This window comes from the organism of the source record quoted next, unplaced genomic scaffold (assembly GCF_019419815.1).
Source record: "Pyrus x bretschneideri cultivar Hongxiangsu unplaced genomic scaffold, Pyrus_bretschneideri_v1 Contig59, whole genome shotgun sequence".
Lineage (NCBI taxonomy): Eukaryota > Viridiplantae > Streptophyta > Magnoliopsida > Rosales > Rosaceae > Pyrus > Pyrus x bretschneideri.
The window spans coordinates 2331960-2343737 of record NW_025999797.1 but is presented as its reverse complement, the minus strand read 5'-3'; the positions used below and the strand labels follow the sequence as shown (position 1 = coordinate 2343737).

The 11778-nt window shown below is 36.8% G+C and overlaps 2 protein-coding genes and 1 long non-coding RNA gene across 3 annotated transcripts; 2 read left to right on the top strand and 1 right to left on the bottom strand.

Moving 5' to 3' along the window:
• The first annotated feature begins 1096 nt into the window (after positions 1-1096).
• On the top strand, positions 1097-1943 carry LOC125471177. Its single transcript, XR_007253457.1, has 2 exons — positions 1097-1158; positions 1256-1943. It is a non-coding gene; the product is annotated as an uncharacterized LOC125471177 (long non-coding RNA).
• A 1969-nt stretch (positions 1944-3912) lies between these two features.
• On the top strand, positions 3913-8028 carry LOC103941366 (casein kinase II subunit alpha-2). The gene is made up of 10 exons (XM_009351560.3): positions 3913-4226; positions 4528-4657; positions 4860-5054; positions 5916-6073; positions 6403-6493; positions 6612-6677; positions 6979-7061; positions 7305-7368; positions 7512-7580; positions 7748-8028. The coding sequence occupies exons 1-10, from the start codon at positions 3928-3930 to the stop codon at positions 7802-7804; spliced, it is 1212 nt and encodes a 403-aa protein (XP_009349835.2). The 5' UTR covers positions 3913-3927; the 3' UTR covers positions 7805-8028.
• A 594-nt stretch (positions 8029-8622) lies between these two features.
• LOC103928706 (uncharacterized protein At2g23090) lies at positions 8623-10143 on the bottom strand. Its single transcript, XM_009337782.2, has 3 exons — positions 9981-10143; positions 9652-9692; positions 8623-9000 (listed from the first exon to the last, which is right to left on the bottom strand). Exons 1-3 carry the CDS (start codon positions 10054-10056, stop codon positions 8881-8883), a joined length of 237 nt encoding a protein of 78 aa, XP_009336057.1. The 5' UTR covers positions 10057-10143; the 3' UTR covers positions 8623-8880.
• Positions 10144-11778: the final 1635 nt, after the last annotated feature.

Genomic DNA, 11778 nt, shown 5'->3' with positions numbered 1-11778 from the left:
CGACAATGAGGGAGCAGGGCAAGGACGACGATGAGGGAAGACGCAGAGATGAAGACGAGCAGGATGAGCGACGTTGGGGGGGGTTCTTGGACGACTGAATCTCTCGTGGTTTTCTATGGCTTGCGAGTCCGCCTAAAATTAGGGATCCTCGTTAAGAACTGCTAAGGAGCGTATAATCCGAGCGAGTCCATGCTAAGGTCATTAAACCTAATCTTGGTGCTAAGGTTATCAAACTTAGTCCCTTGTTTGGTCTACACCAGGATTAGGTTTAAACCATGAAGCATTCTAAGGCAAGAAATGTAATTGAACGTTGTTTTGGCTTGCTAAAAGGAAGGTGAGCGATACTAAGGAGTCCATCTTTCTATCTGATAAGGACACAAGGTCAAATAATTACCGCTTGTAGCCTACTACACAATCTTATTAGGCAAGAGATGTCTGTAGATCCAATGGAGAATTTGCCAATAATAGAAGATGGACAAAATATAGAAGAAGGTGAATATGTTGGTAGTGTTGAAACATCTAACCAGTGGATTGCAAATAGGACTGCCATGGCTCAAGAAATGTATAATGAGTGGAGAGCAATTAGTAACCAGCAACCGAACTAGCTATATGTGTTAATGATAAGATTTTATTTTACTTTTCCTTTTTATCATGTATGTTGGATATTAGCAAAATGATTAGATTGCTCATCAGTGAATGTCATTCGTTTTATTGATTGGATGGTATGCAAATTAATTGGATATTATGCAAATTGATTTTTTGTACTGTACTTTAATACATTCAAATATTTTTTGTTTAGGTATGGATAACGACAATAATTTGAATGATGCTCAAGAGCCAAAAGGAAGAAGGCGTAAATGGGAAGCATTTGAGGAAGAAGTATTACTATATGTTCTTGAGGATTTTGTTGCTCGGAAGCAACAGTGTGACACAGGTGCTTTCAAACAAGGTACCTTGATTGAAACAGCAAAAACAATCAATGTTTTATGTCCTAATTCAAATATAAGGGCAACTCCACATATTGAGTCAAAGTTGAAGAAATGAAAAAATACATATAGTTTGGTCCTTGACATGATAAACACAAGTGGTTTTGCAGGGAATGATGTCAAAAAGTGCATTAAAGTTGACAGTGATGACGCATGGCAAACTTATGTGCATGTTTATATCCTATTTTATTTATACATTAGTTATATTCTTGTTGCTGTAGTTGTTACGCATGCTAAATTTTAGTTTTGCTATGTTGTTATAATCTTAGAAAAATAAAGAAGCCAATGGATAGAGAAGCAAAACTTTTCCATTGTATGATAGATTTGCATATATATTTGGAAAATATCGGGCTATGGGTAATGTAGCCAAAACCCCTGCTGAAATGATGGAGGAACAAAGTCATGATCAGGTTGGTGCAAGTGATATTGAAGGTGAAAATGTTGTTTCTTCAATGAACCAACAAAGCATCCCATCTGGAATAGCCAAAGGAAGAGGAAAAGAACTATGGGAAGTTCAAGTGATGGAACCAAGGCAATTATCAGTGGACTAAAAGAATTTTATGTTGAAAGTGGGAAGATGATGCAAATGGCAACTGAAGCTATAGTTCAAGGTACTGCAGATCATAGTGACATAGCTAACGAACGTGGAGCAATGGGTATTTCTCCTATGGATTAAATTGATGCATTGACTCTTATTTTGGAAAAACCACAAAATGTGGGAGTGTTCAAGGCAATCAATTCGGAACTCAAGAAAGTGTTCGTCCAAAGGCTTTTAAGCGACAAAGCAAGCGGATGAGTATATTATGTGGTGCCTTTTGACATGGATGTATTTTATTAATCGTACAATCTTATGTTATGGCTTCTAACTTAGCTTTGCACTATGAAGTATTTTGGCTAATGTTAACTAGGATTTTGTAAATTATGGAGATCTACTTTGGAATGCTATACTATAGTTAACTGGTCTTTTGTAAATTATGGAGATCTTTTTTCTCTCCATATTTAGTCCAAGAAGCAGTTACCCTCGAGACCATATTATTTGCTTTCCTTTTTGTACCTCTAAGCAAGTTACTCTCAGACGCTTTCAGCAACCTTGCAAATGGGTTATCAAGAAGCACGATCCTGGGCTCCTTTTTGCCAATCGGTGTAGTTTCTTTCAATTCCATAGGAAGAAACTTTCAAGACTATCTTCTTGATTTGTTTCTTGTTTTCTTGTTTAAACTTGGAAGACTTGTTTTCTGCTACTAGAATTCATGTTAAAAAGCAAAATAGTCTCCTTGTCAAACTATAAGTGATAAAATCGTTCTATACACCAAGCCCAATTTCATTTGAATTAGGATATGTATTTATCTTTTCATTTATATTAGCAGGTACTAAAAACAAAACAATTGTCCTCTTTTTTTAAGATTCATAATATACATGGCAAAAATATGCTCCAATTAACCCATATCATGATATTTGTAGCATTACTCTATTACACAATGGCAAAGGAGTTGGGCACAGGTTTTTAAGCTATTAAAATAGAACAATAATGTAGTCCTAATCTAAGCAAACGCAAATCTGGTGAATAGTATTATTTTCATTATCCTGCTTCTTAGTCCGACACTGTACCAAATGCTTCACTAAGTTAGGCCAGCTTAGTCTAGTCTAAGCCAGTCCAGCTTAGTCCCTGCAGCTAGTCCAGTCCGAGACAGTCCGGTGCAACAAACGCACCCTTAAGGAGTTAGCAACAATCCCCTTACATATAATATTAGACAACCTAACACATAAAGAAATCAACTACCACTTTGGTTTTCGTAACTTACAAAAGAGTTTTGGCTCATAATGCCCATCTTTTCATTTGAAAAACTCAACAAGAAAAGAGTTTTGGCTCATCCCATTTGACGGATTGGACTAGAATGGAAGAAAACAAAATTATACGAACGAAAGTGAAAATCCAGTTAAACCACTTGTAATCTAATGTAGTTAATAGAGTGCATTTTCACTCATCACCATAAATTACGGTGTATGTTCATCATACATTTCATCATTTGTCACGCGTCTTTTCATAATTCTAAAAATTTTCAAAAAAAATTAACTATGATTAAAAGAACAAAAATGCTACTCTTACCATTTAATTGTACAATTATTTGTATCATCTCTCTAATAAAAATGAGACTCACTATATTTACACTTAAATGAAAGGACACGAGGCACATTATAAGGTGTATGGTGAACATACACACTTATGGTAGTAAGCAAAAATGCTACCACAACCAATAACAAAACCACTAAACAATGAATTCAAATTCTCTTTGTATGGATCACGGGGATCTGTGAATTTTTACCGTTCATCGTACATCATGCGGTAAGAAATCATTTTAAATTTTTTATTTAAAATTGAACACCAAACAGTACCAACAAAAATTAACCTTACAATATACAATGAACGGACACAATTTACGGATCTCCAAAAGCCTCACAAAGAGGATCTGGAGAGGATCATGTTGGCTAAACAGGATTTGGATCCCATCCGGATCCAAATTGTGGAGATCCTAGAGATCCTCACATCTTAGTCATTCATCGTGCATGTGTAGGTCAGAAATCATTTGACCTTTTTTTATTTAAAATTAAATACAAATAGTATCTAACGAAAATTGAATGCACAATATACGATAAACGGCTAGGATTTGGAGATTTCTAAGATTTCCACAAAGTGAATCGGGAGATGATCCTCTTCCGGCTAAACAATGGCCACTCTGCACTTTCCACGTCAACATATTGTCCACTCCACTGCACCACAGCCAAGCCCAACTCCCCACTATTGAATATTTAACTTTTAACCGGAAAAGTTGCAAAAATTACGAACCAACCAACCCAACCCCCAATGCGCAGGTTTTTCGTTGGGCGTCGTTTGACGTTATTGGTGTCGTCGTTCCACAACCTCCTTCCAAGCACATGATACATGCGCACAAATCCAGCAATACACCTTCGCTTCCTGTTAGTGTGCACCCTCGCTGCCTTGCGTGCGCCGGTCGCGCACCCTCCTGTCGTGCGCACCCTCTTCCCTCTTCCAAACCCTCCCCTTGAGACGCAGACTCCCACACCCACCCAATCCACTCGTCGCCAGATCTCGGCCTCGGGCAATCCCACCGCGGCGGCGACAGCAGCAGAAGCCATGTCCAAAGCACGCGTCTACGCCGACGTCAATGTCCTCCGCCCTAAGGAGTACTGGGACTACGAGTCCCTCACCGTCCAATGGGGGTAACCGTTTTTACCTCCCTAATTTTATTGATTTTCTCGATTTTCAATCCAATTCAGGAGCTTTCGTATACGGATTTATCAGAAGACTGTTGATTTATGATTTGGATTTCTGTAAGCTTGTAGTGGAGTTAAGATACAAAGCAATAGTTAGCTGATTAAGATTAATATATAATTAATTAGGGAATTAATTGTGTATTTACTGTGCTATCTGTGGCAATGATCCCCCCCCCCCCCTTCTTTTTCTTTTTTTCGTTTTAATACAACTCTTTGTGGGTTTTTTTTTTTTTTTCTTTGTTTCCAGTGATCAAGATGATTATGAAGTTGTTCGAAAAGTCGGAAGGGGGAAATACAGCGAGGTGTTCGAAGGTATAAATGTCAATACCAACGAGCGCTGTATAATCAAGATCCTCAAGCCTGTTAAGAAAAAGAAGGTAAAGTAATTTCCTTTTAGGATATTCGGGTTTTCGGTTCTGGTGTTTTGTTCGATTCAGTTGCCAATAACCCCATTCTGCACTTTTTAATATGCATTTGTTGTAAGTACATAATGGCGCGGTTGTGTACTATATCAAATATGTGGATCATTTGTTGTAACATTTAGCACACCATTTCATCTTCCTAGTGGTGTTTGTGCAGATTAAGAGAGAGATCAAAATTCTCCAGAACCTTTGCGGGGGCCCAAATGTCGTCAAGCTTCTTGACATTGTTCGAGATCAGCACTCGAAAACCCCAAGCCTGATTTTTGAGTTTGTGAACAGTACAGATTTCAAAGTTTTGTACCCCACACTGACTGATTATGACATACGCTACTACATATATGAGCTTCTCAAGGTAATTATTGTACTTTTAACATGGCACGGTTTGCTATATGAGAGAAGGGGAATTGAGCCTACATTTTGAGAGAAAGAGGTTTAATTTAGAAATGAGAGACCATACCCTTTCCGCAAGAGATTGTTCTAACTCTGCCAGAAATTGTTTTAAACTTTTAAACGTGTTTTTTTTTCTTTCATGGTACCTTTGTGGATGGTCATTGCTTTCTCTCACGAAGGAGAGATTTTAATCTCTTTGGGGCCGTTTGGGATGACGTATTTCAAAATCAGGGAATTAGTTAATATTATGTTAGTTAAGTTGTTGGATTGGAGTCATTGGATCATTACATAGTATTTGTATATTTTTTATGGAAAGAAGAAAGTAAAACACACAAGGATCAAATTATTAAAACACACTAGGATTCAAATGATTCATCGGATGTAGGCATATTGAGTTTTATTATTAAGTCCCTAGTCTTCCTTTCAAATCATTTTAATAATGGACCTTAAAGTGCTCTCTGGTGTGCTCTGTTCCAAGTTACTCAGGGATTTTAAATTTCAGTCCATGTGATGGTTTGCACAATGACTAGTATGTCATTTGACTCTGATATGCTCTTGGTCCGTTGTTCTGCATGCATTTTTTTTAATGGTGGTATGTTAACTCGTGGGAAAGAGTTCACACCATGCTTCAACAATTTGCAATTTAATGTCCGATCAAGCTTAATTACTTGATCTAAGGCATTGCCATCAACTTTTCTATGTGTTACGTATAATAAGAATGCTGGGTTAACATTTTTTTCTGGACCTATATAAGTACTGGCGAAATTAAGGTCCAAGTAGTGTGTAATTTTGCCTTTCATAAGTTAATTATTTTTCACTGCAGGCGTTAGATTACTGCCATTCACAAGGAATAATGCATAGGGATGTCAAGCCTCACAATGTTATGATAGACCATGAATTGCGCAAACTTCGCTTGATAGACTGGGGTCTTGCTGAATTTTACCACCCTGGCAAGGAATACAATGTCCGCGTAGCATCCAGGTAATAATTTATGGTAAATTGGTAATATAGGACTAATGCCGATTCTTAGGAGCAGGTCGTTTAGAAAACATGCATGTTAATGAATGAATGTTGAAAAATGAATTGTTTGAGTAGAACAAATATGTCATCTAAATTAGTAATGATCAGGTTAGGTGGCTAGGACGAAAATTTTCTTAAGTAGGTTGTTTCTTGCACATTCTTTAATAATTTTAGCATTGTGACTCTGTGAGGGTTCCTTTTGAGGTTTTTTTTTTTTTTTTTTTCACATCCTTCAGTTTATATATTCATCTTTGTGAGATGATTGAAATGTCTTTCCTTTTTTTTTCTAGATACTTTAAGGGCCCTGAACTTCTAGTTGACCTGCAAGATTATGACTATTCTTTGGACATGTGGAGCCTTGGCTGTATGTTTGCGGGAATGGTGAGAATTACAGTTACTGTATTCTGATAAGATTTGTTACTTGAACTCCAGAATGTGCTTGCATTTAGAAAATCATGTAATCAGGTCTGTTTGCTCGTCATTACTTGTTTTTGTGTAGATATTTCGCAAGGAACCTTTCTTTTATGGTCATGACAACCATGACCAGCTGGTCAAAATTGCCAAGGTAATGCTAGTACTTGTTTAGATGGCATAACTTGTTCCGTATGCACGTTATAGCTACTGTTAGAATTCCTGAAAAGAATCAAATTAGTGGTTTATGTTGGTTTATGTTTATACACAACTACTTGCACTACGGTGTTATGTAATCTAATGTAGTTTCACATTAGTGCTTACGAAGATGCACGGACTCACACTCATACACATATGGCCTAATGATTTCATGTATACATTATATATGGTCTAATCAGTATCGTTCGGTGTAACGTCCTTTCTAATGAATTGTAGTACTTCATATGCATTTCTAGGTGCTTGGGACTGATGAGCTGAATGCATATCTGAGCAAGTATCATTTAGAGCTTGATCCTCAACTTGATGCTCTGGTTGGGAGGTATGTTGAGCAAAATTCTCTTCTAAGGGATGATAATAAAATAATAGGTCGATTCTGTGAATTCTTTGTGGAGATATCTTTAGCATGCGACTGCAATGGTTCCATCTTCCGCTTGGAAGTGTTGCAGTGTAACTTATAAAACAAAGTAAAAAGGTGCAAATGCAAATGAAACCCTGCCAAGTAATAAATAATGTAAAATTAGTTTCTCCATACGTGCATTGATGCGTTGCTACACTACTGCAGGCACAGCAGAAAGCCCTGGTCTAAGTTTATTAATGCAGATAATCAACATCTAGTTTCTCCAGAGGTCACTTACTCTATTTTTTCTTGGAATTATTTACACTAAAAGCTCTTAAGTTATTCACATTATTTGTCATTTAAACATGCCAAAACGGTTTTTTATTCCTTCTGTATTATACAAATGTCAACTCAAGGGTAATTGATATGCAGGCCATGGATTTTCTGGATAAACTTCTTCGGTATGATCATCAAGACAGACTAACTGCAAAAGAGGCAATGGTAAATCTACCCTGCTTTCACAATTTAGCATTTAGTTGTTTGTGGTCAGGGTGAAGGAGGGCAACACAGTTCATTCCTCATTTTCCTTTCATTTTATCGACATCTCGATAGCTTTTACCATCATTTGGTGGATGATAAAAAGTAGCTGACGGTGGTAAATCCTGCAGGGCCATCCATATTTCTCGCAAGTGAGGGCAGCAGAAAGCAGCAGGATGCGGACGTAATTGCTTGATTAGTCCGATTACATAGACTAGAGGTCCATTGCTATTTGGAATTGGGAGTGTGTTATTTATCTGAAAATCATCACTGTGGTTTGCCATTGTCAATTGTTGTATGTTTAAAATTGATTGTATGTTTTCATGGTCATTTAAACGAGTTTTCTTTAAATATTTCTGCTTAGTTTGTATAAACCAAATTAAACCAATGCATACCCTCATTCGCCAAGCAACGCCATTGCCAACATTATGCCACTATTTTCAGCAATGCGTCTCACCTATGATCCTTTATTCTATATTCGATGGAGAAAATAACCCCGACATTTTGACCGGTTAGAATATGCACAAGGATATTTATCAATTTTCTTGTTTCGATTCATTTCTTGAAGAAAGCCGGTTTTAACCGGAAATAAGTATCCTTTTACCGATGAATTGGTCTTGCATTCGTTATCCTCCATCGCCCTTATTGCCATTATCTTGCCATGAAAAAATGACTACCATCGACGTCACCACCACCACCGTCACTCTAGCAGCTCCACCATCACATGTGATGTAGCCGCCACTACAGCCATCGGCCAGCCACTAGTCTCGCCCTTATCTTGCCATGAATGATCACCCCTACAGTGGCTGCTCCTGTTTACCAAATAAAAACTTGATAAAACCTGGAATGCTAATCCAGCATTTCCAGTGTCCAGTGTGACAAATTAACTAGCGAAAGCAATTTAATGACAAATCAACTTTCTGAAGCCTGTATAAAATGGGAATTTTCAGTACTAGGCGGGAATTTGACTTTCAAGACAGAAATCACAATACGATGAACACCAAGATTCCATGAAACACATCTCTTTTCAAGAGTTATACCACCAACATCCATGATCATTCAAGACCGAGTTTCGGTTCAACAAGGAGATACATCGCTTTCTCTCTCCCTCACTCACCACACACACACACACAAAAACAACTCCACAAGCAAGTATTAAATAGCTATCGTTCTAGAAGAACTCTTGGTAAATTCATTCCAGGCTTTAATATAGAGGGCCACGACATTCATAATCTGTCCCTGCGACTTCTTATCAAATGTTCTTTCATTTCTTGAGATGAGGGAAACAAGCGTAGACATCAGACTTGGGATGCTTTGCCTCAGCATGTTCCCTGCACTTCACTTCTGATGTGGTGCACATAAATGCTTGCATGCACACCTTACACTGCATTCAACATATAATCATCGTCATATTGAAGCAGATGAAGTGGAAAATGCATTAGCTCACCTGAGAAGCAATTAGATTTGATTACATCGATCGACCAACAATTAATTGTACTATATGTTAACTGTCTTGGCCCCAAAACTCAAATATATTGATCGACCAGGCCTTCATCAATACCTACCAACAATCGACATTATATAATAACATACTCTTGAGACCGCTGCATATGCAAACTGATGGCACATACTTCATTTGTGACTGAAACACAATCTTCCCACCCCAAAAGAAAAATCTCTCAGACGTAGGTTGAAACTGAAAGGCTCTCATAAATTATATGCAAAGTCATCTTGACCAATACATGATAATCACTATCACCTCAAACTTTCGACAAAGTAACTGAATTTAACTTTCTACCGGTCACACAAGGAGCCGATTTTATCACAAAGTACCCCAAAAAGAGGAAGAAAAACGAATGCACAGCATTGGCAGGCATAAATTTAACATTCCCTGATAACCCACTTTCAATTACATTCCATTTAAACAAGTAGGAACGAAAGTAGAAATTCTAAACCGACCGAAAGACTTAACAAATGGTTTTCTGAATTAACTATGAATCATATCATCACCAAACCAATTAGTTGAAGTAATTACCTGGATAGACATGGCTTTCTCGTTTGTTTTAAGCTGACTTCCTGTGCAAATCAAACAATTAACCCAATTGTATTAGACCAACAACTAGATCTAACCATAATCCCCAATTGGAGCTACTAAACATAATACTTCAATTTTCTTTTTCTTCTATTTTCTCACAATGGACAATTTTCAGTGAAATTTTACACATAATCATCCCCAAATAAGCTTGCAAGCAATTAAAACCTAAATCAAAATGCAAAATTTGTATTTTTTTTAATTTCTGTATCAAGTGAAAAGGGTAATTTACATCTGTGAAAAAAGGGGGAAAAAGAAGATGAAATATTTACCTTTGCCGGCAGCCTTCTGCTTCTCCAAGTTCTTCTCGCGCGCCATCTTGGCCTTCTGACCGTTGCCTCCTCCCATGGCGTGTGGTAAATCGAAAGAAAGGGTGAGGAGCTGGAAACCCTAATTTCGCAATTGAGCTCTGTGCGCTGTGCCTCTTAAGGCAGAAAGGGGGAGCAATTATTGGGTGCGAGCCGAATTAGTCAATTTCTAGCGCACCTCCCTTCTCATTGTCAACTTATATCTTTTACAAACTTTTCCATGAGTTTCTTTCCGTCACGGTAGTTGGCTAGTGAGCTATAATTGCTATGACACCAACTGCACGTGACCGGCACGATCCTTATAGAGTCCAGGCCTGTCGGCCAAATACTAGCACAGGCGCACCGAGTTTATACAAGTTGCTCTCTTTTGTCGCATTCCTTCAAGGGATTTGTATTCAAGTAGGAGTTTAAAGGATTTCAAAAGAATTTTAAAAATTCAAGAATATTCAATTAAGATTTTAAATTTATAGAAGCATACATGTATTGACTTAAAATATTAAAGATTTTGATGGATTTAGAGGATCTTATAGTATATTTTAGGCTTTAGCAAATCAAACTTCTCTTCCAAAGATTTTGAAATGAATTCACATAGAGTTTATGAAACTCTACTAGAACTCCATCAAACTTCACGAATTTATATCTCTTTTAAAAAAATTCAAAATCTCAATTGTATAACTTATGTTTGGAAATTCATATTATTCTAGATAACATTGATTTACAACTTATTTTTAAATATCATTTATGTGCTTTGATTAGAGATTGTTGAATCAAAATATTAAATGATTTTCTTTTTATGTTGAAGGTTGCAGAATTTTTAAGTGTAATAATAAAGAAACCAAAAATTTAAACTAAATTTTGTAAATCAAATAATATGGTTGTTGATGATTGGATTATTATTTTAGTATGGATTAACGTGTTTATTTCTTACTGGTGACACATCATTTGATTTGTAAATTCAGTTTAATAGTTTGATCTTTCTAGCATTATCTCTTTTTTTTTTTTAATTGTAATTCACATGTTTCTACTTTCTGTACCAGTCCTTGAGCCTGATAGTGCATTTACTATACCTTCTATGGAACATGATGTTGTCGCACTGTCAATTGATTAACGACATACTTACAAGACAAATATGGTACCCAAATGATAATTGTCACGTGTCACTTAGTTTTTTGTGTTAAAACATGTCACTTGATACAGTTTAATAATATTTTTCTTCACTTATAAATGGGTTATTGTACATGAAGTTTGATGGACTTTGGTTGACTCTCTGTTGACCCTGGAAATTACAAGACATGTGTGATATGCATACTGAATAACCATTGAGCGAACTATGTCCTCTTGTTGATGCGGGCGTTTCGATTCCCAACCGAACTTAGTCAGGCGAATGAAATGAATGCGGTGATGCAGTTACGAAACGTGTTGATGACTTTTGTACCAAGCAACTTTGACCAAAGAAGGAACACTCTCGACCTAAGATTCTAGAATCTGAAGACAAGGGGATGCAATTCAGTACTAGGTACAGGATCTTCTACACCAGGTTCGACAACTTTAATTATATTAAATCAGAGTATGGTACCCAAATGATAACTGTCACGTGTCACTTAGTTTTTTTGTGTTAAAACATGTCACTTGGTACAGTTTAATAATATTTTTCTTCACTTATAAATGGGTTATTGTACATGAAGTTTGATGGACTTTGGTTGACTCTCTATTGACCCTAGAAATTACAAGACATGTGTGATATGCATACTGAATAACCATT